The sequence below is a fragment of the Chiloscyllium plagiosum genome, unplaced genomic scaffold (genome assembly GCF_037043375.1).
Source record: "Chiloscyllium plagiosum isolate Xiang-an unplaced genomic scaffold, Cpla_swu_hap1 HiC_scaffold_1, whole genome shotgun sequence".
Taxonomy (NCBI): domain Eukaryota; kingdom Metazoa; phylum Chordata; class Chondrichthyes; order Orectolobiformes; family Hemiscylliidae; genus Chiloscyllium; species Chiloscyllium plagiosum.
Genome location: NW_028270139.1, coordinates 87,368,047 through 87,395,418, shown reverse-complemented (window position 1 = coordinate 87,395,418; position 27,372 = coordinate 87,368,047). Strand labels below are relative to the sequence as shown.

Below are 27,372 nucleotides of genomic sequence, written 5' to 3'. Positions count from 1 at the left end.
TTTACAAATGAAGTAATATGTACATTTATTGAAATGTTTAAAAAATGAGCATAGATTGTTACAGAGAATAATTAAAAATTATTTCTGGAATGTGAGTATCACTAATGAGGCCAGCATTTGTTACCCCTGCTTAATTGTCTTGCAGCTGAGTGGGAAGCTGGGCCATTGCAGAGTGCAGTTAAGACGCAATCACATGGAGTCTCAGACCAGACCAATTAAGATGGTAGATTTCCACACATACAGGGTGTTTGTGAACCAGATGGTTTTATAATAATCAATAGTTTCATGGCAGCATTACAAAATGAGCTTTCAAGTCTAGATTTATTAACTGAATTTAAATTGCACCAGTTGCCATGGTGGAATTTGAATCCATGTCCTTAGAACATTAGTTGGCACCTCTGGATTGCTGGTACAGTGCCAACAATGCCACCATTTTCTCTGATCTGAAAATCACATTACAACCTGTAGATATAGTGACATATATGGCTGATCTATAGACAATTCTATTAGAAAAGTAGTAACAATATTGAAATGCTACTGAATGTAGCTTTATATATTTAATATAATTCACCAAATAGTAATTATTACATCAGAAAACAACTGTAATCTTGATAATGCATCATCAAAATAGCCATTTTAGCCCAGCTGTCCAATAATTAGATTGGGTTCCCGACAGTATGGAAATAGGTTATTTTGCCCAACAAGTTTACACCGACCCTCCAAAGAGTAACCCACCCAGATCCATTCCCCTACCCCAAACGTACTCCTGACTAATGCATCTAACACTATGGGCAATTTAGCATGGCCAATTTGGACTGTGGGAGGAAACCAGAGCACCCAGAGGAAACTCCACACAGACAGTAGCCCTAGGCGGGAATCGAAACTGAGTCCCTGCGCTATGAGGCAGCAGTGCTAACCATTGAGCCACCGTGTGTAATGTCACCTGTGCAATAAACACATTTTCAACAAAAATGTCAATGTATTATAACGCACATTGCTCATAATGGTTAAATATTCTGTTTTCTCTGACTCAAATAAATATTCATGAATATGGTGAACCATGTCCTGCACACAAAAAAGATTACAAAGAAACAAACAGTCATCGGAACAACCAAAGGATTTTAACACTATACAATTAGTCACTATCTGAAGAGCAACTCGAACTGTCTGATGAGGATGGAGAGTGCTTTTCCTTTTTCTTAACTTTTTGGTGGTGTTTGTGACTTTTGTGCTTGCTTTTCTTCTTATTTTTCTTTTTCTTTTTAAGAACCTTTTGCTTCTTGCTCTTTTTCCCAGTTGAGTCTTCACTAGATGAATATGATCTGTAAAGACCAACATAATTAATTTCCAGCCATTGTAATCTTTCATAGGTAAGATGAATGATCCTGACTCAGTGGTACTACAGGATTGGATTCCAACATGGGTACTTGCTTTCCATAGGAGATAAATCACACTTTTTCTTCATTCACAAAAGAACTCTTTAGCTTTGGGTTCAACCTATATAAGAAATGGTACTCCAAAAGATAATAATAACCACAGGGAAAGCAATTGCAGAAAACGTCAGTTATTTTTCACTAGTAAATAGTTCATAAATCTCAAAACTAAAACTTGAGTTAGGACTTCACCTAGGACAGAATAAAATGGACAAACCTGATCTGAAAAGTTAGAATCCCAAAAAGTAAGCCTGCATTATAATTGATGGACAAAACAAAATGGGGAAGCAATAGCTGAATGGTATTATTGTTAGACAATGAATCCGAAACTCAGCTAATCTTCTAGAGATCTGGTTTCAAATCTTGCCATGGGAAAGAATCTACTAATGACCATGACAGGAAATATGTCATCCTCATCTGGTCTGGGCTACATGGGACTCCAGACCCACAGCAATGTAGCTGACTCTCAAATGCCCTCTGAAATGGCCTAGCAAGCCACTTAATTATATCAATTACTACAAAGTCTCAACAAAGACATGAAACTGGACAGACTACCTGGCACTGACCTTGGCACTTGTAAAGACAATGGCAGAAACAACTGATTGACCCTGCAAGTCCTAGTTATTAACACCTGGGGGCTGTGCCAAAATTGGAAAAGGTGTCTCAAAGACGAAACAAACAGCCTGACACAGTCATACTCATGGAAGAGACAACATTCCAGACACCACCATCACCATCCCTAGATAGGTCCTATCCCAATGACAGCACAGACATTATACTTCCCCATATTATATTCCATCTGCTACCCTATTACCCTCTCAATTATTTGTCTTTATTTCTTTGTGATCTCCTTAGGTCCTGCTCACAGCATACTTTCCCACCTAGCTTTGTACCATCAGCAAACCTGGACACATTTTTCTTGGATTCTTATTTTCAGCCATTAACATAGATTATAAATAGCTGAGACCCAGCACTGACCCTTCTGCACTCTACCAGTTACAGCCTTGCTTTCTCTAACTTTTGATTCCTGTAGTTATTCAATCCACTATCCATACCCCCAATCTTATGAGCCCTCATCTCATACTTTTAAATTTTTGTTTGAAACTTTATCAATGTTATTTGGAAATCCAAATGTATTACATCTGTGTTGGCAAGTAAACTTTATATAAACAACTAATTTTGACACATAAAACATAATTGACATTTTGTGAATGCTATCGAGCATGACAAGTTTGTCACACAACTTGGGACTTGAATTCAAAGCTACTGCAGTCACTATGTACAGCTACACTGTACAAATTTATTTTCCATTCAGCAGCACAATTACCTTTTTCTGTGTTCGTCTGTCTTATCCTTCCTTTTCTTCTTGTGGTGTTCATTCTTAACACCAGCTTCTTTTGTTTCTACAAAATAATCAAGTAAAACAAAAGTATTAAATAAGACGGTCAAAAGATTTACAATATCTGGACAATTAACTGTTTTGTATCTAAATCATAGCTTTTACATGGTTTAAGAAGGTCATATACTGGTGTAACACACATCAGTCATAATTTAGTGACTGACTGAAATAGAGCTCCATTTAATTACCAATCAAATTGCTGTTGGACTTACCACATTGGCTTAGACTCAGCTTTCACTTCCTAGAGCACTTCATCTCTAACGTGATTAAATCTATTGGGTATAAAGGAATTATGTGAAATGGGTTTGGTCAGTCAAATCCTATTCCCAGTTGACATGTCCAGAATTATCCTTAATTTAGCACTCATTGATAATCCCACTCAGATATTACAAAAAGTGGCCAATATAGATAATGGAAAGACATTGTGCTGAAGTAGTTGGGAATGCTTTTTGACTTTGGCATTGAGACTTGATATCAGGGCAAAATAAAAGGAGTATATGATTAAGGAAGACTTACTACAAATGCATATTGATTTGGTGAATGCAAGCAAGGCTGAGACAAATCACTTTTAGTCTCTCAGAGAATCAAATGATACAGGGCAGGCAGGCAAGTGGATATGATGCAGAAGTACCCTAAGAGGTACAACTGTATGATCTATTCCTCTTCCTGTTTCTTATGCTCTTCTACAATGCATCACACTGAACTTTATTTGACGTAAACACAAAGTACATAATTCTACCTTGTTACTTTTAACTATTACTTCGAAACTAGCCTGGGCTTAGTTAAACCACTGGGTAGAAGTATAGCGATATGCAACAAACATAAACCTATTTAAAAAATTGATACATTTAATCTTGTTGATAAATCTTATTTGTGTTGTCACTCATCACAGTTTAGCAAAATATTACTTAAGACACAAGTTCCTCTGTTTAAGCTTATAAATTACCTACATAAGCTCACAACCCTGTAAATTATGTAATTTGGTCTTTAGGTGGTATATTAGCTTTCGTCTATATACATTGTTATACAACTATCAATACTGATGTGGAAGTCCCAGTGTTGGACTCGAGTGGACAATGTTAAAAATCACACAACACCAAGTTATAGTCCAACAGGTTTATTTGAAAGTATAACGGGTGATCAATAGTGATGACATAGTGGTAATTGAAAGAAAAGTAGCCTACTGATGACCAAGTAACTACCATGAATTGTGGAAAATCCCACTTGGTACACTAATATCCTTTAGGAAAAGAAGTATGTTATCCTTATCTGGTTTGGCCTATGTGCCAAAGTAACCTGGTTGACTCTTAACTGTTCCTAAAATGGTCATCAGTTCAAGGGCAATTAAAAATAGACAAAAATACTGGCCTTGCCAGCCATGCCTCATTCCTGGTAAGAATAGCGAAAAAATCAAAGTATTTTGTAAATGGATGATGGGAAACTCCATTTCCTTTACAACTTGGATTCGGATGCCTACTCCATTATCAACAAAAACCCACTGTTCATGCTATTTTACAGTCACAGTCATTCAACATGGGAACAGACTCTTTGGTCCAACCAGTTCATGCCAAACACTGTTCCAAACTAAACCAGTCCCACCTGCCTGCTCCTGGCCCATAGCCCTCCAAACCTGTCCTACTCACGTATCTATCCAAATGTCTTTTCAACATTGTAATTGTACCCACTTCCACCACCTTCTCAGGAAGTGCATTCCACATGTGAAGATGTGTAAAGAATTTGCCTCTTATGTACTTTTTAAATCTCTCTCTTCTCACCTTAAAAATGTGCCCCCTACCCTTGAAATCCCCCATCCTAGGGAAAGGGAAACTACCATTAACTCTATCTGCACCTCTCATAATTTTATACACTTCTATCAGATCGCCTCTCAACCTCTGACACTCCAGTGAAAAATGTCCCAGCCTATTCAGCTTTTCATTCTAACTCAAACCTTTCATACTCCACAATATCTTGGTAATTCTCTTCTGAACCCTCTCCAGCTTGATAATATCTTTCCTATAACTGGGCAACCAGAACTAGACACAGCATTCCAGAAAAGGCCTCACCACTGTCCTGTACAATCTCAATATAACTTCCCCACTCATATGCTCGAATGACTGAGCAATGAAAGTTTTCACCACTATCAATATGTGACGCAAACTTCAAAGAATTATGTACCTGCACCCCAGGTCCCTCTGTTCTACAACATTACCCAAGGCCCTACTGTTAATTGTGCAAGTCCTACCCTTATTTGTTGTGCCAAAATGCAATATCTTGCACTGATCAAGATTTACCCCATTTTCTATTAACTACCCAATTGGTTTATTACCTTCCCCATTACATGTACAGATTCTAATCAAGAGCTCCATTTCAATGAAATTCTGAACTACCCAGGGATAGCATTTTGGAAAATGTACTAATGCGGTAAAGCAATAGCTTTTTGCATTGAATAAGTTCAAAATTAGAAAATTAAAGTAGGTAAAAGATAAGTCAGGATGGTCAGTATGGTTTAGAGGCGGCCTTGCTGGTTGTGGTGTCCCCATGTGTTTGCTATCCTGCTGTTCCTTCAGTGTTGTTTGGTCAAATTCTTGGAATTCCCTCCCTCAGGGCATTGTGAGCCAACTTATAGCATGTGGACTGCAGTGGTTCATGAAGGCAATTTACCATCACCTTCTCAAGGGCAACAAGGAATGAGTAATAAATAATGGTCAGCCAGAGATGCCCTAATCTCATGAGTGAAATTTAAAAATGTTAGTACAGCCAGAAATAATGCAGACTTGGTCAAGATATACTCCCATATACATACATAATTTGTCAAGAGAATCTAACCACTGTGCCATTACATTTACGATTTGGATGGGGGAAGTAAATGTAATATTTCCAAGTTCATTCATGACACAAAACTGGGTGGATGTGTGTGTATGGTGAGGAGGATGTAGAGACTTCGGGGCAATTTGTGGTTTCCTTCCTAATGAAAGGATGTTGTGAAACTTGAAAGGGTTTAGAAAAGATTTACAAGGATGTTGCCAGGATTGATGGGTTTGAGCTATAGGGAGAGGCTCAACAGGCTGGGGCTGTTTTCCCTGGAGCGTCAAAGGCTCAGGGGTGACCTTATAGAGGTTTATAAAATCATGAGAGGCATGGATAGGATAAATAGACAGGTCTTTTCCCTGGGGTAGGGGGAGTCCAGAACTGGAGGGCATAAGTTGAGGGTGAGAGGGGTAAGATATAAAAAGGGACCTTAGGAGCAACCTTTTCACACAGAGGGTGGTGCGTGTATGGAATGAGCTGCCAGAGGAAGAAGGCTGGTATGACTGCAGCATTTAAAAGGCATATGGATGGGTATATGAATAGGAAGGGTTTACAGGAATATGGGCCAAGTGCTGGCAAATGGGACTAGATTAGTCAGCATGAACGAGTTGGACCGAAGGGTCCGTTTCCGTGCTATACATCTCTAGGACTCTAATTCAGACAAGTTGAATGAGTATGCAAACATAAGGTAAATGCAGTATAATGTGGATAAATGTGATTTATCGACTTCTGTAGGAAAACAAAAGGTAGAGTATTATTTAAATGGTGATAGGTCCCTTTATAAGTGTGATATATATTTATACTAGTCACTGAATGCAAGCTTGCAGGTACAGCAAGCAGTTAGGAAGGCACACAGTATATTGACCTTCATTTCAGCATGGTTTAAGTACAGGAACAAGAAACTCTTGCTGCAGCTATATAGGGTCTAGGGGAGATCACACTTGGAGGATTGTGCGCAATTTTGGTCTCCTTAATTACATTCACTCTTAATTTTTCCTGCCACTTCTTGGACTTTTGTGGTTATGTATATGGTATTGGCTTCTATAACTGACCTTCCACTTTGAATACCTGTATAAAATCTCCCAAATAATCTTCTTTGGTCTACATAGAATTATCTCAGTTTCTCCACAGAACTGAAGTCAGTCATTCCTGGTACTATTCCAGTAAATTTCTTGCGTACCTTTCCAAGACTTTGATATCCTTTGACAGTGTGGTGCTAAAAGTTAGACACAGTACTACAGCTACTCAGCGACTTATAAGGATTTGGCATAACTTCCTTTCTTTTGTACAACTGTGCCTGTATACTGAAGTTCAGATTATGAATATAAATCAAGGTGAGGCCAACTCTTGGTGATCATGAGGGGAGCTTTTTACTTCCTTACAGTCTGAAAAATAATCATTCATTTCTAATCACTACTTAAAGGCCTTTGGTTAATTTTGAATCCATATTGTCACTGTCCCATGAGCTAGTGAATCTATTACATACGATCTTTTCAAATACCATTTGATAAAATAATCTATGTATTATATTCCTCCATTATTTCAAATAATCTGATCAAGCTTGTGAGATACATTAAATTTTCTCTCCTAAGAATTACAGTGGAAGGTGACTGGAAGAGCAATAATTGGTCAGGTTGGCAAGTAGCCGGCGCATCATCCGCCGTCATTTCCGCTACCTCCAAACGGACCCCACCACCAAGGATATATTTCCCTCCCCTCCCCTATCAGCATTCAGTAAAGGCCACTCCCTCCGTGACTCCCTCGTCAGATCCACACCCCCCACCAACCCAACCTCCACTCCCGGCACCTTCCCCTGCAACCGCAGGAGGTGCAAGACTTGAGCCCACACCTCCCCCCTCACCTCCCTCCAAGGCCCCAAAGGAAACTTCCATATCCGCCACAGATTCACCTGCACCTCCACACATATCATCTATTGCATCCTCTGCACCCGATGTGGCCTCCTCTATATTGGGGAGACAGGCCGGCTACTTGCGGAGCGTTTCAGAGAACACCTCTGGGACACCCGGACCAACCAACCCAACCACCCTGTAGCTCAACATTTCAATTCCCCCTCCCACTCCACCAAGGATATGCAGGTCTTTGGACTCCTCCATCGTCAGGCCACAACAAAACGACGGTTGGAGGAAGAACGCCTCATCTTCCGGCTAGGAACCCTCCAACCACAAGGGATGAACTCGGATTTCACCAGTTTCCTCATTTCCCCTCCCCCCACCCTGTCTCAGTCAAATCCATCAAATTCAGCACCGCCTTCCTAACCTGAGATCTTCTTCCCGACCTCTCCGCCCCCACCCCAGTCTGACCTATCACCCTCACCTTGACCTCTTTCCACCTACCACATTTCCGACGCCCGTCTCCCAAGTCCCTCCTCCCTACCTTTTATCTTAGCCTGCTGGACAAACTTTCCCCATTCCTGAAGAAGGGCTTGTGCCCGAAACGTCGATTCTCCTGTTCCCTGGATGCTGCCTGACCTGCTGCGCTTTTCCAGCAACACATTTCCAGCTCTGATCTCCAGCATCTGCAGACCTCACTTTCTCCATTGGAGAGACATTTGCCCACTTCCCATCACCTCAGAAGTTAAGTGAATAAGTACAGTTAAGGCCCTTAGGTGTTCAATTAATGATCACTTAAGGGCTTCTTCACACCACTGCTCCAAATAATTGTGTTCCTAGCAGGTTAAGAAAGTGGCAGCTTGTCGAATTGGTAACATGGAGTGGTCAGCTAGCAGTATTGGGAAAGAAGAATTGGTGAGGTGGTTGGGCCCTTAGCATGAGGAGAAAGAAATCTCTGCTGAAAGCCACCCCCCCCCCAATTCTGCCGCTAACCTCACGTACCATCTCCTTCAGTGACACTCACCACCATCTGCTGTTCAAGCAGCACTTTCAGCTCTGAAAAGGATGTTACTCATAGAGCTACCAGCCTGATTGATCCTGCTTGTAATGATACACCCACCACTGACACAATTTAGTCTAATAATAGAAAATCCCAAACACAGAAACAGCTCTGAGCCTATTGCTAACATACTAACCTCAAAGTCCCATTCTAAGGTTTGAGGACTAAAATCACATCTGCCATTCTAGTGTAGTATGGAGTAAGTAAGACACTGTCAGAGATGCCATCTTTTGAAAAAGACTTTAACCCTGCCTGCTTAGGTGACTATAAAATATCTGAGGGAAGTACTTTGAAGAACAGGAGTTATTGCTGATGTGCTGGGTAATATTCATCTTTCATTCAATATCACCAAACCAATATCACCAAGTGATCATTATCATATTGCCGCTTAAAAAAATTTGCTAAGTGCATTATAACTGCCACAACACTTCAAAAAAGTACTACATTGGCTGTAAATGCAGGAGGTTGAGGTATTACCTAACAGAAGTTTATAAGATTGCGAATAGCATGGATAGGCCTTTCCCCCCAGAGTGCAGGGGTCAAATACTAGGGGACACAGGTTCAAGATGCGAGGGGGGAATTTGAGACATCCAGTAGTTGAAGATGATTGATGACGGAAAAAAAACAAAGATCGGCTGATGTTGTCTACATGGACTTCAGTAAAGCCTTTGACAAGGTCCCTCATGGCAGACTGGTACAAAAGGTGAAGTCACATAGTATCTGGGGTGAGCTGGCTTAGTCAAAAGGAGACAGAGGGTAGCAGTGGAAGGACACTTTTCCACATGGAGGGCTGTGACTAGTGGTGATGAGGATCAGTGCTGGGACCTCTGCTGTTCATGATATACATAAATGATTTAGAGGAAAACATAACTGGTCTAATTAGTAAGTTTGCGGACATTACAAAGATTGGTTGAGTTGCAGACAGTGAGGAGGACTGTCAGAGGATACAGCAGGATATAGATCAGCTGGAGACATGGGCAGGAAAAATGGCAAATGGAGTTTACTATGGGAGGTGATACATTTTGGAAGGTCAAGTGGAAATTATACAGTGAATGGCAGAAGGATGTGTGTGTGTAGGTGGCAGTGCAGGTAGATAAGCTAGTTAAAAAAGGCTTATGGCATGCTTGCCTTCTTTGGAAGAGGCATTGAGTATAAGGATGGACAGATTATGCCACAATAAAATTTATAGAACTTTAGTTAGGCCACACTTGGAGTATTGTGGAGAAAGTGAGGACTGCAGATGCTGGAGATCAGAGCTGAAAATGTGTTGCTGGAAAAGCGCAGGTCAGGCAGCATCCAAGGAGCAGGAGAATCAACGTTTCGGACGTTTCCTGAAGAAGGGCTTATGCCCGAAACGTCGATTCTCCTGCTCCTTGGATGCGGCCTGACCTGCTGCGCTTTTCCAGCAACACATTTTCAACTTGGAATATTGTATAAAGTTCTGGTCACCACACCAGAAGGATGTGGATGCTTTGGAGAGGGTACAGAAAAGGTTTACCAGGATGTTTCCTGGTATGGGGTGGTTTTAACTATTAAGAAAAGTTGGATAGGCTGGATTTGTTTTGACAGGAATGCAGGAGGTTGAGGTACTACCTAACAGAAGTTTATAAGATTGCGAATAGCATGGATAGAGTGGAAAGTATAAGGCCTTTTTCCCCCAGAGTGCAGGGGTCAAATACTAGGGGACACAGGTTCAAGATGCGAGGGGGGAATTTAAAAGGCACCTTTTTCACACAAAAGATAGTGAACGCCTGGAGCACCAGAGGTGGTGATGGAAGCAGACACAATAGCAGCATTCAGGAAATACCCAGACTAATATGTGAATAGAAAGGAAATAGAGGGATACAAATCCTGTAAGTGAAGACAGTTTTAATGTGGAAGGGCAAAATGTCATGGCACAGGCTTGGCAGGCCATAAGACCTGTTCTTGTGCTGTATCGTTCTTACTACAAAAAGCTGATAAAAATTGATGTCTTTTTAAAAAAATAGGATGCGAGCTTTGCAAACAAGGCATACATTTGTTGCTCATCCCTAATTGGTGCCTAGAAGGAGGTGGTGAACTGCGATAATTTCAAAGCTTTGGTCTTCTGGCATCATTCTTACATCTGTGGAGGACTGAAAGGTTGTGGCTACAGCTATCATAGTTCTACTCCCACGTGCCTCATTGCTTGAGGATACCTGACATCCAGGTGACTTTTCTGACATAGACAGGACTTTAGGAATCAATCATGTTTGTGAGAAGCTAAGTGCCCAATTAAATGATTGAGGAAGCCATTTAGTTACATTAAACCAATATCAGTCCACCATAGAGCAATGATAAGTGCCAGACTTACTGAGATGAATTAAAAACACAGGGAAACTGCAAATCATAATGCTTACTTTCATTATGCAGTGTGGTATCATACCTTTTTTATTAATAATATCCTGCAGCTGCTGAAGCTCTTCTTCATCCTCCGTGTCCTCACTGCTGGTACTACTGACATCTAAAACAATATCTTTTTTCGGATCCACGCGGACAAAATTTCGACATTCAAAGGTCAGATGGCCAGCTGAAATCATAACAAAAGTTTATCACTTAACAAAGCTGAGGTTTAGAATGCATTTTGTTCACAATTCATAAGCATTCGTTCTCACAAGATGTGAATAATATCCAGGTGAAAGTTGGAATAACATTTGCACCCATTACTGCCAAGGTAATATTCACCAAGGGAAGGCCTAATCTTAGATATTACTACTAACTCCCCCAACAATATCCTGGGGGTTGGCATTAACTGAAACTCAACAGGACTAACTACATAAATGCAATGGCTAGTACATTAGGTCAGAAGCTGCTTTAGTGCACACGTGGCTCACTTCCTGACACTCCAAATTACTCAATCATTGAATGGGCACATGTCAGAACAGCAGCAGACTTTCTTCACTTGTCTTCATGAATACAGCTGCAGTATTCAAGAGCTCAATATCACCCAAGATAAAACAATCAGCTTGATAATTTGTTGATCCACTAGCCTAAACATTCATCCTATACATCACCATCATACCATAAATGCAATGTATAATATTTACAGAGTGCACAGCAGCAACTCAGTTCTTCCATTGGTTGTGCAGGCAGTTGCAAACTATCGAATGGATTAGTCAAAGAATATGGAATTTTGGAAGAATCTGAATTCATTGTAGTGTAAGGGAACACATATTTTCTTTTTTGGATGACAAACCGGAATGAAGTCTATTTGTCTATTTACCCTATTCAGGCCCTCATTATGTTAGTTCAAACCTTCCAACCCTGGCAATATCCTTGTAAATCTTTTCTTAACCCTTTCAGGTTTCACAACACCCTTCCTACAGCAAGTAGACCAGAATTGAATGTAGTATTCCAAAAGTGGCCTAACCAATGCCCTGTACAGCCACAACACGACCTCCCAACTCCAATAGTCATTGCACTGACCAATAAAGGAAAGCATATGAAATGCCTTCTTCACTATCCTGTCTACCTGCAACTCAACTTTCAAGTAACTCTGAACCTGCACTCCAAGGTCTCTTTGTTCAGCAACACTCCCCAGGAGGGAATCTGTTTAGCTCAGTTGGCTGGATTGTGGTTTGCAGAGCAGTATGATGCCAACAGTTGGGTTCAATTCCCATCAACGGTTTGAGGTTACCATGAAGGACTCTCCTTCTCAACCTCTTCCCTCGCTTGAAGTCTGGTGGCCCTTAGGTTAAATCGCCACCAATCGCTTCTCTCAAAATGAGAGCAGTCCCTATAGTCTGGTAAGACAACAGCAGCAACAACTCCTCCCCAGAACCTTACCATTAAGTGTATAAGCCCTGCCCCAATTTGACTTTCCAAAATGCAGCATTTTACATTTATCTAAAATTAAACTCCTTCTGCTACTTCTTGGCTCATCGGCCCACCTGATCAAGACCTCATTGTATTCTGAGGTGGCCTTCTTCACTGTCCACTATACCCCCAATTTTGGTGTCATCTGCAAACTTACCACCCATACCTCTTATGTTCACATCCAAATCATTTATGTAAATGACGAAAAGCAGTGGACCCAGCATCAATGCTTGTAGCACTTCATTGTTCACAGGCCTCCAGTCTGAATAGCAACCCTCCACCACGTCCTTTGTGTCAGTTGTGTATGCAAATGGCTAGCTCTCCCAATAATCCACATGGTCTAACCTTGCTAACCAGCCTACCATGAGAAACCTTGCCAAACACCTTACTGGAGTTCATACAGATCATGTCTACCACTCTATCCTTGTCAATCCAGCCTCTCCTTATAACTCAAACCCTCCAGTGCTGGCATCATTGTAATTGTTTTTCTGTACCATTTCTAGCTTAATAACATCCTTCCTATAGCAGGATGATCAGAAATGTACGTTGTATTCTGGAAGTCACCTTGCCAACGTCTTGTACAGTTGCAACATGACATCCCAGCTCCTATACTCAATGCTCTGACCTATAATGGGAAGCCTTCTTCACCATCCTTACTACTTGCAACAGTACATTCAAAGAACAATGAACCTACACCCCTAGGTCTCTCTGTTCAACAACACTTCCCAGGGCCCTACCATTAACTGTATAATTTCAACCCTTGTTTGCCTTTCCAAAATGAAACATCTTGTACTCATCTAAATTAAACTCCACCTGCCACTTCTTGACCCATTGGCTGACCTGATCGAGACCTCAGACTGCACAAGGATAGTAGATTTACTTCCATGGATCACATCAGTTAACCAGATAGCACTGTTGAGTTTTTAATGACAATGTAACTACTCCATGGTTACCTTTGTTGTTAATAACTTTTTTCTTTAAAAAAAAAAGTCCAGATCTGAAATCAACGCATCATATTTTATTGAATCAAATAGTTCTACAAGGTTAGTTTGAACCACAATCATTAGTGCTTTATAAACTCAAATTCATCACGTGTGGCATCTTTACCAAGGGTTCATCAAGCTTTCCCTGTGGCATCACCCTAATGATTCTGTTCCAGATCAAATATGGTGCTTTTAGTGTCAGAATTATTCCTTCACAATAAATCATTCTTTCCCATCCATAGAATTGCATGTTGTGAATTTTTTTTCAATGATATGAATGCTCAGTTGCTGGATATTTTGAAATTCATGTGTTTAATTCCTGTTGCTTATGTGAGGTAAATGAGCATCTGTATTGTTGTTGCTGTCTGACATTGAATCATTGGAAATTTTGGCAGAATTCTTTTGGTTGTTGTAGTGATCTTGGCTTCCTGTGACAACAGCTGAAAATGTGTTGCTGGAAAAGCACAGGTCAGGCAGCATCCAGGGAGAAGGAGAATTGACATTTTGCCGAAACGTCGATTCTCCTGCTCCTTGGATGCTGCCTGACCTGCTGCGCTTTTCCAGCAACACATTTTCAGCTCTGATCTCCAGCATCTGCAGTCCTCACTTTTTCCTGTGACAACACAAACACTTTCAGTTCATACAATAGCTGCACCAAATAGTCATTGCTCTGAAATCTTTGCTGGAGTCAAGTTTAATTTGGCTCATTTAAGTTGATATGTACATTGCATTTCTTGTGACAATACAAACATTTAAATGATTTTTTAACAACTATTCTGACACACACTTCTCAACATCAGGCTAATGACTGATTCCTGTTCTTCTGACACATTTGATCTCAGGGAACTTCCATTCTTCTGCTAGTTTTTTCACTAATGCAAAATTCTCTTGCTGTAGTTCAGTTATCGAAGTTAGCAAATTTTACAACTTTCAGTTTGAAACTAACGTACATAGAATACTTAAAATTCCCAGGGTGTGGAAACAGGCCATTCGGCCAACTTTGTACTTCATTCCTTTTGCAGGAGGACTCATTTTTGCTTGTCAATGAAAATACATGATCTGCTCTATGTGTACTTGTGTTAAATAAATTCCCACATATCTTCTTGTAAACACTGACCCTACACATCATCTTGGAAACATGGCCTGTATCACTTACTTCAGCCCATGCACCCACTTATAAGTCAAGCATAACATACATTTCTCAGCTAAAAAATGGGTTAGGATTGACTTATATGACAAGTGTATGCCACAACGTGCATTTTAGTGCCAAAGAAAATGGGGTTGAGTTACACTGTACTATGATCCAATGACCTACAGCATTTCACTGAATGTAACATTCTGAATTTCCAGGCTGGGATGTGAACTCATTTTTTTTTAAGCTGGTTAGTACAGGCTATATTACTAGTTCAATAACATAAACAGTACCCCTAAATACAATTTAATATAGATAAGTGAGAAAAAAATGTGATTTAGGAAAAATAAAAGAGGCAACATATCTAAATAGTATCATTTTAACTGGGATGCAGGAACAGAGGGATTTGGGTGTGGAGATTCACAAGATTTTCAAAAAGGGGAAATAAAGTTGCAAAGGCAATTAAGAAAGCATGTTAGACACTTAGCTTTGCGAATGTGGGTGATTGAACTTATTAAAAAAAAAATCATAATAACCTTTACAAAACTCTGGTTCCATCAGCTGGTATACAATGCTCAACTTGGGCATCACGATACAGGAAGGATAACAATGTACTGGAGGCAGTACAGAAGAGGTTTACCAGAATAATATCAGGGATGAGGAAGTTTTAAAATGTAGTTGGAAAAATATTTGAAAAGAACTAATTAGAGAAGAACTAATGAGAAAAAGGTTGGGACTACTCTTTCAAATATCTTGAAAAACCCAATAGTCCAAATCATGATGCAAGATTTTGCAAAACCAAAGCATCATTTGTTCTCACAAATGGAGGTAAAACTAAATCCCTCTCTTTTTCAACACCCTTTCACTTTTTTTTCCCTTTCCCATCTCCTTTCCCCTTCTCTTTCATTATCCTGTTTTCTACTGCCTTGCTCATCCTTCTTCCTCCACCTCCTTATGAGCAAATTAATAATATCCTGCACATAGTAATCTAAACATATCAGAACCTCTGGAAGATATTTAACAAATCAGAGTGTTGAAGGTACTGAGGAAGAATTAAGTTTTAAAGAGACCTTTGAAAGGCAGAGAGGTGCAGCCAGACAGAGAGGTTTATGGAAGGATTTAATATATACTTAAAATGTTCGTGAGATTGCATTTTGAAAATTTTAGCAGGAAAATAATACCAGAAGAACACTGAACTTAAATGATTTCTCATTGAAAGAAATTGATGCTTAAGGGTATAGTTGAGAAAATGCCCTCTTTATTTACAATAATTTACATAGCACATTTAAGGAGAAAGTGAGGACTGCAAATGCTGGAGATCAGAGCTGAAAATGTGTTGCTGGAAAAGCGCAGCAGGTCAGGCAGCATCCAAGGAGCAGGAGAGCTGAAAATGTGTTGCTGGAAAAGCACAGCAAGCTGAAAATGTGTTGCTGGAAAAGCTCCTTGGATGCTGCCTGACCTGGTGCGCTTTTCCAGCAACACATTTTCAGCATAGCACATTTAAGGTAATGATGTGTCTCAAGGTGCTTCATAGCAACATTACAAGATAAAATACAACATTGAGCCAGGCAAGATATTAGATCATATGACCAAATGCTTAGTCGAAGAGGCAGCTTCTAAGAAGTGTCTTAAAGGAAGAAAACAAGTTAGAGAGTTGCAAAGGTGTAGGGAAGGAATTCCCAAGTTTAGTGCTTATCCAACTGAATGCACAGTGATTAATAGTGAAGCAATTATAATAAGGGATGCACAAGAGGACAAAATTAGAGGGGTCCAGGTATTTAAGGATTGTGAGGTTGACAGAGGTTAGAAATAGGGAGGGGCCAGGCCAAGGAACGTGAACTTTAAATTTAAGGCCCTGCTTGACCCAGAGCCAATGGAGGTAAGTGAGCACGGGCAGTTGGGGAAAACGACTTGGTGAGAGTTAAGAAACAGCAGTTGAGTTTTGGATGGAATTAAATTTCCGGAAGCTAGAATGAGACAGACGAGCCATGAGTCCATTCAAGTAGTCAAGTCTGGGAGGTAATAAAAGGTATAAATGAGGGTTTCAGCAGCAGAATTGAGACAAGTGCAAAGTCAAGTACGGAAAGAGGCAATCTTAATGAAAACTATATAGGAGATCAAAAGCTCATTTCCGAATTATGTGTGACACCAAACTCAAAAGTGGTTTCATCTTAGACTGTTGCCAGGGATGGGTGAAGAAGTTGATAGGTAGGAATGGAGTGTGGAGCTGATATGGAAGAGAATGGCTTCAATTTTCCCAGTATTTGCAAAGCTGGGTGTTGTCAGCCAAGTCAGTAACTTCATTGATAATTTACTACATTCTTCTCACAGATTTTTCAGTTTATTGATCAGAAAATGTGTTTTATAGTTAATTCCTGCAATCTTTTTGCTGTGGTCACTGATTCCCTTGATAAATGCCACATCAAATACTCATAATGCAACTACATTGCTTGTAGAAAGTATTTCTTCATGTAACATTATCTAAATACAAAATAGTCAGTATTCAGTTTAAAATATGTTTGCGCATATAGATGAATTAAGAAAAAAGCTAAATTGTAACAAAATTACAAATCTATTTAAAATTGCAGAGAAGAAGACTGCTAATTGTTTTTCATAAATAGGAAACTTTTGATTGTGACTGCAATGAACAGTAGAAATTGTTATTCCCCTGAAGAAAAATAATAATTTTTAACTGAGCATAGGGAAATATCAGCGTCAGCAAAACACTGGATTAGAATAAAAGGTAATGGTTAGGTTACCACAGTCGAACTGGACCATAGGGCTGTTCTCTCATTAGACAGAAATGACAGGCTTTGGTATAACCTGTTGGCCACCAGCCCTCAGTGGAAGGGAGAGGTTGAGGAGCAGTGTCCTTCATGGTAACATCAGCCAGTGTGGGAATTGAACCCATGCTGTTGGCATCATTATAATTATTGTTGACGAGAAGAAACTGGATTTATGGGAGCACTGCTCCCTCTCCATGTGCTAAAAACCTGGTCATCAGGTGTGAGGTATTCTTGGTGAAGCTGCACATTGTGCAGGTCGGACCCATTTGCTGAATCTGTGCCTTTGCAGTCACCTGAACTATGTTCCACTTCATATTGAAATCAAAGATGGATCGTGTTCATAGGGACATCATGTACATAAGCAGGAGAACGATATACTCAATTCTGCCTTCATCTTGTTGGCCACCTTTGTGTGTGACTGCATCAAACTGTGCGTAGACCCTTGGAATGTAAATACCAAGTAGATTCTACCTGTCCCCGGTTTTGTACAGGATGGCCTTGTTGCAAAGGATAGCTCAAAGTAGTTGGACCGTTCTGTTTCAGCTTTCCTTCCTGGAACAATCTGCAAAGAAAATTCCCTTTGACTACAAGTCCATCAGGAAGTAGCCAGCATATAAAATCTTTGAGACCCTGCAGGAAAAGGAGAGGGTGGATCCTGTTGCATTGTTCCCTGAACAGACCGTTAAAATCATTTGGTAAAGTGTCTCATTACCACAAATGTCCAACAGTACCAAGACTTAAGTTGGTTGGTGGTGAGAAGGGTACTGCCCTTCAAATCCTGTGCACATCTGGTCTAGGTGTGCCACCACATGGTGCCCTTCAAGAAGCTGCCCTGATGAAGAGACTTGTCACTCTTCTGGAACGTGCCTTTGCAAAAAAAGGGCTGGACAGAGATGCAGTGGTCTTTGTCAAGGATTGTCCTGTACAACCCCATAACGCAGAACGTGGGCTGTTCTTTGGAACACACATTGAGACAAACATCAACTGCACCTGCAGGGCGATCAATTCGGTGAACGATGCTCTTTGGTTTGCCTGAGACCTGTTGGTCTTCCAGTATAAAGAGTTGACATCAACTGAGTGTTGCAGACTACACATTCCAAGATCCAGGACTATGTGCTGAGGTATGCACTAAAACTAGGGGAAGCTGCCAAGGTGCAATGAGGAAAGACCTCCATCTAAGGATTTTTTTGAAGTATAACTAGGTTCTGTGCAGTTATCAGACCCTCTCATTATCTCAAAGTACATAGTGTCCTGCATGAGTAAGAAATGCCTCTGGTTTTTCAAACTGCAGAGATTGGCAAATTCCAATTTTTGTTTTCCTTGATGCGCAAGTATAGAACTGTTCAAGTACCTATGAATATATATAAAGGTTTTTTTATGAATGAAGTACATTTTTGCCATAAAAACTATTGTTGTCTGAAGAATTTATTTAAAATACTCTCTTTCTGAATAGCAATAGCTAAGAATTTCTAAAGTCTGTTACTTACGATAACCACATTTCTTGCATCCTGCTCGGATATTGTCTTTATTTGGCCCTGAAATAAAATACATTAAAATTAAAATTGCTGTATGTCAATCTTTCTGGAACATAAACTGTTACTTTGTACATTAAGAATTCTTTTGCATATGGTCATTCAACATTACACTGCAGGAAAAATTGGCTCACGTTCTGCAATGACATTCAAAAATAATGCATAAAGTATAACATCGGAATGCACTTGAAAAACTAGTTTGCAGGGTATATACGTACAGAACCGCAAATGAATAATTAGCAGGAAAAACAGAATAAAAATGGAACTTTCCAGACATATGGCAGTTAATCAGACTTACGCCTGTCACACCCAGTAAAGATACCTGTACAGTTAGTAAGTTTGGAGATGACAACAAAATTGGAGGTGTAGTGGACAGCTGAAGAGGGTTACCTCAGATTACAACAGGATCTGGACCAGATGGGCCAATGGGCTGAGAAGTAGCAGATGGAGTTTAATTCAGATAATTGCAAGGTGCTGCATTTTGGGAAAGCAAATCTTAGCAGGACTTATACAATTAATGGCAAGGTCCTAGGGAGTGTTGCTGAACAAAGAGACCTTGGAGTGCAGGTTCATAGCTCCTTGAAAGTGGAGTTGCAGGTAGATAGGATAGGAAGAAGGCGTTTGGTATGCTTTCTTTTATCGGTCAGAGTATTGAGTACAGGGGTTGGGAGGTCATGTTGCGGCTGTACAGGACATTGGTTAGGCCACTGTTGGAATATTGATTGCAATTCTGGTCTCCTTCCTATCTCAAAGATGTTGTGAAACTTGAAAGGGTTCAGAAAAGATTTACAAGGATGTTGCCAGGGTTGGAGGATTTGAGCTTTAGGGAGAGGCTGTATAGGCTGGGGCTGTTTTCACTGGAGTGTCGGAGCTTGAGGGGTGACCTTATAGAGGTTTACAAAATTATGAGGAGCATGGATAGGATAAATAGACAAAGTTTTTTCCCTGGGATTGGCGAGTCCAGAACTAGAGGGCATAGGTTTAGGGTGAGAGGGGAAAGATATAAAAGAGACCTACGGGGCAACCTTTTCACGCAGAGGGTGGTACGTGTATGGAATGAGTTGCCGATGATGTGGTGGAAGCTGGTACAATTGCAACATTTAAGAGGCATTTGGATGGATATATGAATAGGAAGGGTTTGGAGGGATATGGGCTGGGTGCTGGCATGTGGGACTAGATTGGGTTGGGATACCTGGTCGGCATGGACGGGTTGGACCTAAGGGTCTGTTTCCATGCTGTACATCTCTATGACTAACATTTGAGATAAGGACTTCATACAATTTGGAGTTTTTGATAAACAAGGATAAGGACAAAGTTAGGACTGCAGATGCTGGAAATCTGAGTCGAAACGTGTGGCGTTGGAAAAGCACAGCAGATCAGGCAGCATCTGAGGAGCAGGAGAATCGACATTTCGGGCATAAGCCTCCTGCTCCTAAAATGCTGCCTGACCTAATGTGCTTTTCCAGCGCCACACTTTTTGACTTCAAAACAAGGACAACTCACAACAGCAAAGGCTGCCAAGTTGGATGATCTCTAATAAATTCTCCAAGTGCAAGAAACTAACTCAGGTCTTTGGAAAATTCTTATAACATTAATGTCTGTGGGTGCAATGTTCTCCATTATACTGACATCCAAAATGTTAAACCTCTTGCAAATTCATACCTCCTGCTCACTGGATATTTACTTAAACTCAGAATTAATAATCTCTCAGATTCAGTGTCTGCAAAAAAGAGATGTGGAGTGACCATCAGGTGTGTATAGCCACCATTCACCCCACCCATTATGTGGCAGTGTCTTCTAACTTAGCATTGTGTGTTGACAATTGGATTTATGATTACGTGGCCACATGATCAAAATAGATTTCAGATAGCAACCTGTATTACTTCAAGGAGCAGTATAAGGGCAGTTAGAAGTTTCAATGGACCATTTCCCCAGCAAGAGCAGAACCTTTTTTGAAAAACCAATCAACTAAGTTAGTGAGAGATAGTCTAATTGCCTTCACCTGTGAAGTGTTGTCTTCAAGGAAACTCAAGCCATAATTTTGTTTGGAAACCTGAAAGGTCCGATGTGCCATTCACCCAATGAATCATGAAAGAGAATCCATCCAAGCCTGCAGCATGTGCATCTTAAGGAACTAAATTTAAAATGTGATTTTCTTCTTCTATTTCTGTTAATAAAGTCATACAGTCATACAGCACGGAAATAGACCTTTCAATCCAACCAGTCTGTGCCAAACATAATCCCAAACAAAACTAGTCCCACCTGTCTGCTCCTGGCCCATATCCTTCCAAACCTTTCCTACTCAGGTATCTATCCAAATGTCTTTTAAACATTGTAATTGTACCCACATCCACCACTTTCTCAGGATATTCAGATCACACATGAACTACTGTCTGTGTAAAAAAATTGCCTCCTGTCTTTTTAAAATCTCTCTCCTCTCACCTTAAAGATGTGCCCCCAGCCTTGAAATCCCCCCATCCTCGGGAAAAGACAACTACCATTAACTCTGTCTATACCTCTCATTATTTTATAAACTTCTATTAGATCGCCTCTCAACTCTCCAGTAAAAAAAGTCCCAGCGTATCCAGCCTTTCTTTATAACTCAAATCTTCCATACCCAGCAACATCCCGGTAAATCTCTTCTGAACCCTCTCCAGCCTGATGTTTTGTCTCTAGAAACCAAATAGAAGCAAACATGACATGGAATTTTTGTGATCTTTAATGTCAAAAAAAAGAAAAAATAAACGGGAGTGTCAGAGGAAAAAAAAAGAAAAAAAACCCAGCAGTGTTAGACATACTGTTAAAAAAAGTGATCTTTCCTTCTGATTTCACAACTTAGTGAAAAGCCTGATTCAAATCTATTACCAAGTCTCAACACTAAATTTTTAAAACATTGTCTCTAAGCACACGTCTTGTTATGGACAGCTTATGACAATGGAGAAAATTAAGCTGCCATCTCTTCTTGTTCCTACCATGTCTTATAGAAGAAAATTTACAGTACAGAAAGTGGTCATTCGATCCAGGTGTGTCTGCACCAGTTTGGAATAGTTAATTGTACTGTTGAAATTTCAAGTATCATTCAAGACAATATAATTAGAGTTGGGTATGCAGGTGAAGGAGAATAATGTGTCACAACATCTTTAAAAGAGTATTATTATCATAACCTGTCTTATCCCATCACTAATTCAACATTTTACATTCAGCCTCGAATGTCGATACGCATAGGAACAATGGAATTGGTTAACATCAGAAAGAAAAAAATCCATGACTTTTGACGAGACTGAGTCAGCTAGAGAAATAGTTACATCTTATTAGAAAAATGATTTTGAGAAAGGCACATAGGTTACATGTTAAGGTTCAACAGAATAGTCAGAGAATCAAGACAAATATTAAAAACATTAAAGAACATTCTTGATGGATGACATCTAGAATTAGGAAGGTAATATACACATGCAATTTAGGTTTGTATTATTTCAAATATTGTAATTCTGTTAGGACGTCATGATCTTAACTCTATAATAGTGAAGTATAATACATGTTTATTTCTTTGTGCATGTTTAATACTCTTATGATTTATTTCCTGATCATTATTCTTACTTCATTTATTGGTTTGCATATATCTGCAAAGCATTATAAAATAGTACATTTCAAATTGGGCATGGTGTAGTGATTCAATTTGGTAATGAACCAACGTGATGGGAAATAGCCAATTACAAGTGCTTGTTCATTAAAAATACAAAGAGGAGGGATTATGAAAGTAAAGACTTCAGAACTTTAATAATTGATCATGGACTGAATGAAATCAACAAAAGATAAACTATCACACATAGCAGTAACTGTCTGGAATAAACTGTTAAAAGGAACAAAGACAAGGTGTTACTCAGACTCAAGGAACTAGCCATATCTTGGCAAGATTACATGAACAAAACTGCTTTGAACCAGCTTGATAAATTGGATGCTTTATTGTCACAAAGGACAAGGATTGCCCTACAGAAGAATTTAAGGAGTTAAATCACAGGAAAGCTGTGTCTTCAAACGGTCAATGCCAAATGTAACAAGAAACAAAAAAAACTTTTGATAAGGAAGCCAGCTACAGTCTCACTGTAACCAGGATGAAAGACTCTAAAGAAATCATTGACATATCACCTCGGAAACGAAAGGATGAAAATTGGTATGAGAGTTGAACACCTGAACTCAATAGCAGAACTTCAAAAAACGATACTGTCGAAGAACTGAACCCTGGAAACTTCAAGAGACAGACCACTATTGGCCGAAATCCTAGCCAGATTTCACCACTGGTCAGCTGATAGCTACACTGGGTCTAATATTTGCAAAAAAGTTTGAATTATTATTTCAGTACTTGATTGCCCATGAGACTTCTTAATAAGTAATCAAATTAAAGGTAACGTGTGGTGATTTGCCTACAACAGATTCTTGATCAGGAAAGGGAATGGAGGGTTATAAGGAAGACACAGGTCGTTAGGAGTGTTGGATTAAACACAATCCTATTGAGTGGGAAAGAAGGCTCAATGAGCCAAACATCCTGTTCCTATTTATTATAGTCCAAGCTCTGTGGGACATAGGTTTGAAGTCCACCAGGGCAGATGATGAAATTTGAATTCAGTCAATGAATCTGGATTAAAAGCTAGTTTAATGCTGACCATGGAACCAATGCCAATTTTAAATAAAGCCATTTTGCTTACTAACTTCCTGAAATAAGAAGGGAATATGCAGTTCTTATCTGGTCGAGTCTAAATGTAACTCCACTTCCACACCAATGCTAACACTCAATGCTTTCTGAAAAGGCTCAGCAAGCTCCTCAGCATCTAACAATTATAAAGTCTAATGAAAGGAATAAAACCAGACAGGCCCAGCTGGCATCAACAAAGGCACTAGAAACAACTGACAACCAATATCTTTGAATTTGTGCAGTCTTACAGCCCCAAAGGAAACTTCCATATCCGCCACAGATTCACCTGTACCTCCACACATATCATCTATTGCATCCTTTGCACCCGATGTGGCCTCCTCTATATTGGGGAGACAGGCCGCCTACTTGCGGAGCGTTTCAGAGAACACCTCTGGGACACCCGGACCAACCAACCCAACCACCCTGTAGCTCAACATTTCAATTCCCCCTCCCACTCCACCAAGGATATGCAGGTCTTTGGACTCCTCCATCGTCAGACTACAGCAAAACGACGGTTGGAGGAAGAACGCCTCATCTTCCGGCTAGGAACCCTCCAACCACAAGGGATGAACTCGGATTTCACCAGTTTCCCCATTTCCCCTCCCCCCAGCCTGTCTCAGTCAAATCCATCAAATTCAGCACCGCCTTCCTAACCTGCAATCTTCTTCCCGACCTCTCCGCCCCCACCCCAGTCTGACCTATCACCCTCACCTTGACCTCTTTCCACCTATCACATTTCCGACACCCCTCCCCCAAGTCCCTCCTCCCTATCTTTTATCTTAGCCTGCTGGACAAACTTTCCTCATTCCTGAAGAAGGGCTAATGCCCGAAACGTCGATTCTCCTGTTCCCTAGATGCTGCCTGACCTGCTGTGCTTTTCCAGCAACACATTTCCATCTCCAGTCTTACAGTCCAGTCAACCAATTAAAAGTGAAATTGTCTGTAAGGTATGCTGACATGATAGCTATAATGCCCCTGACGCCACAAACACTATCTCTAGGTATGTGCTGTCACGTCAAAACGACAGACCCACAAGAGGTGGCGGCACAGTGGTATACAGTCAGGAAGGAGTTGCCTTGGGGGTTCTCAACATTTGCCATGAAGCTTCGCTGCATCACATTAAGCATGGTCAAAGAAATCTTCTCCATGGGGGGAGGGGTAGAGGGCTGAGAGAAGTTTGATGACTCGTCATATATCTCTTGACTGAATGCGTATTTCTCAATGATATAAAAATAAAGAACTGCGGATGCTAGAAATCTAAAACATAAAAAGAAAGTGCTATAAATACAGCAGATCTGGCAGCATCTGAAGAAAAATACCCTTTTCACTTTTTGTTTTGCCAGTAGTGATATGCAGCTCCTTCCAAACACGATTCTGACGAAGTCAGACCTATCACCAACTGATCTTCGGAATACTTCGAAAGTTTAAATATTCGAACCCTTATGTTGCTGAAATGGGATTTAAAAGCAATAACTCTACGCACAAGTTCCAAATCATTATAATTCACCTGAAAAAGCCATTGCGAAATTCCATTCGCTTCTACTTCGAGGAAGTTCCCAAGCACACTTGCTGAGCTGGTGCACCGCTTAATATCTTCCTACCAGCTGCAATAACAAGAAACATCCGATTTTAACTTCCTTTTAAAAATCGTACAAGATTTATCTCTACCCTCCCCTACAGTTAATTTCTGTAGTGCGTCTATGGCATTGGCCGTTTGTTTTCTGAGGCAAATTTTGTGCGAGCCCGACGGACAAGAGGCGAACATTTTGAAAGCTGTAACGTTTCACAGCGAATGGGGGCGGGGGAGGATTTTAGAGGAGCTACGCAAGTGAATTGTCTTCACAGATAACGTATTTGAGTTGTTTTTTTTGGTTTCGGTGTGGTGAGCTTCTCGGGATCGGTAAGCAGCGGGAGTTGAACAGCGCGAGCGCGTGCCGCGTTTTGAACTGGGCTCACGTTCCAAAGCGGCGGGCGCCATGAGCAACATTTACATCCAGGAGCCCCCGAGCAGTGGCAAGGTAAAGACATCTTCACAACAAACATATACTACATTGGCGTCTTCATGTGAAGGGTGATCCCTATAAATTAATTCATTAGCCAGGCCCTTTGACCGATGGCGCGAGTTTCTTCCAAAGGCCACGTTCAAACGCTCAGGTACTCACATCATTTTAAGCTTTCTTAAGAAACAAACAGCCCCACCCCTTCCGAAGGTGACAGAATGTCCCACAGTCCAAAGATGTGCAGGTTAGGTGAATCGACCATGCTAAATTGCCCGTAGTGTTAGGTACGGGGTATGGGTGGGTTGCGCTTTGGCGGGTCGGTGTAGACTTGTTGGGCCGAAAGACCTGTTTCCACACTGTAATCTAATCTAATCTAATCTAATGAGAATAAGTTTTTTTTCTGACTTTTTTTTCATTTGTCATTGTTTTACAACGTTCATATCAGTTATCCCTGTACGTGTTACTTTGCTGCTTGAGTGAGTGGATGGATGAGTAGGAAAGACTTGCATTCATATAGCGCCTTTTCCCGCGTCCTAATTAATTGATAAATAATGAAGTACCTTTGGAGTACAGTAGCGTCACTGTTGGAGAGCAGGACATGTGTCCTACATTTTTTTTCCCAAGTGATGACCAGGTCTCACGTTTTAACGATAAAAACAGAAATTGCTGGAGAAATTCAGAAGGCATGTTACCATCTGTAGAGAGAGAAACAGGATTAACGTTTCATGATCAGCTATCCATCTTCAGAACAGATAACATCTGGGAAAAAGGTGAGATGAGTTGCTTCTAGTGATGTTGTTTGAGGGATACATAACAGCCAAGCTAATAGCAAGAATGCCTCTGCTTTATATTTTAAAAAATGCTGTGGAATTTTTCATATTCTGTTAGAGGTAGTATCAGTTTAAAGTCTCATCCAAAAGTTGATACCTTTGACAGTGCAGTACCACCTCAGTGCAGTATTAATTGAAGTACCAGTGTAATTTTTCTGCGGTGAGATGATTAGAAGGGTGGGTGATTGAGTATTTGGTAATCAGAGAGACTTAGTTGTGAGAATGCAGTGTAACAACTGAGATAACCTCTATTCTAATTGATTTTCACGATGTCAAACAAAATCAGACATATCTATTTGTGAGGCATCTTAACTTTAAGGGGACATGATGGCCTAGTGGTATTACCACTAGATTGTTAATCCACAGACCCAATAACAGATGGAGTTTAAATTCAATGAAAATCTGGGATTAAGAGTCTAATGATGACTATGATACCATGAGCAAATGTTGGGGAAAAAAACTGGTTCACTAAAGTCCTTTAGGCAAGGAAATCTACCATCCTTACCTGACGTGATAGACCCACAGCAATGTGGTTGACTCTGAGTAGATGTAGAGATGGGTAATAAATAGCGGCCTCACCAGTGATATCCATGTCCCACAAATGAAAAAATTAAAGTATAGTGGCTTTAACAGCTACTGCGTCCTTGGAAGCTGATTGGTCCTTCTCTAATGTGCAAAGATTTCCCATAGAACTGGAAAACTGGTCGCAGAGAGAGAATCTTGGTTTATTTTCACGTCAGAAGTTTAACCTCATTTAAAACTCTCCATTAAGCATTTTTAAAATTTGTTTAAGGGATGTGGACATCACTGTGTGGCCAACATTTATTGCCTGTTCCTAGTTGCCCTTGGGAAGGTGATGCTCAGCTGCCTTTTTAAACTGCTGCAGTCCACTTCCTATGGGTGGATTCACAATACCGTTAGGGAGAGAATTCCAGGATTTTGACACATCGACAATGAAGGAACAGCAATATGTTTCCAAGTCAGGATGGTGAATGGCTTGGAGGGTACTTTGAAAGTAGAGGTGTTACCATGTAT

At 40.4% G+C, this 27,372-nt stretch overlaps 2 protein-coding genes across 4 annotated transcripts in view; one reads left to right on the top strand and one right to left on the bottom strand.

Moving 5' to 3' along the window:
- Nucleotides 1-25,818, bottom strand: srek1ip1 (SREK1-interacting protein 1). 2 transcript variants are annotated; one of them, XM_043689562.2, is made up of 6 exons: nucleotides 25,670-25,818; nucleotides 25,015-25,111; nucleotides 18,773-18,820; nucleotides 10,955-11,098; nucleotides 2,761-2,836; nucleotides 1-1,322 (listed from the first exon to the last, which is right to left on the bottom strand). In XM_043689562.2, the coding sequence occupies exons 2-6, from the start codon at nucleotides 25,025-25,027 to the stop codon at nucleotides 1,136-1,138; spliced, it is 468 nt and encodes a 155-aa protein (XP_043545497.1). In that variant the 5' UTR covers nucleotides 25,028-25,111; nucleotides 25,670-25,818; the 3' UTR covers nucleotides 1-1,135. The 2 variants fall into 2 exon arrangements, with proteins under 2 accessions (XP_043545497.1, XP_087844810.1); XM_087988684.1 differs by lacking the exons at nucleotides 25,015-25,111; nucleotides 25,670-25,818 and having other exon boundaries at nucleotides 18,773-18,836.
- The window catches only part of cwc27 (CWC27 spliceosome associated cyclophilin), a 281,202-nt gene continuing 278,927 nt past the window's right edge, over nucleotides 25,098-27,372 (top strand). The window contains exon 1 of one of the 2 annotated variants that reach the window (XM_087988677.1): nucleotides 25,098-25,525. In XM_087988677.1, coding sequence (XP_087844803.1) covers nucleotides 25,484-25,525 — 42 coding nt within the window. In that variant the 5' untranslated portion in view covers nucleotides 25,098-25,483. The remainder of the gene's footprint in view (nucleotides 25,526-27,372) is intronic. The other variant, XM_043689542.2, reaches the window with a different exon arrangement.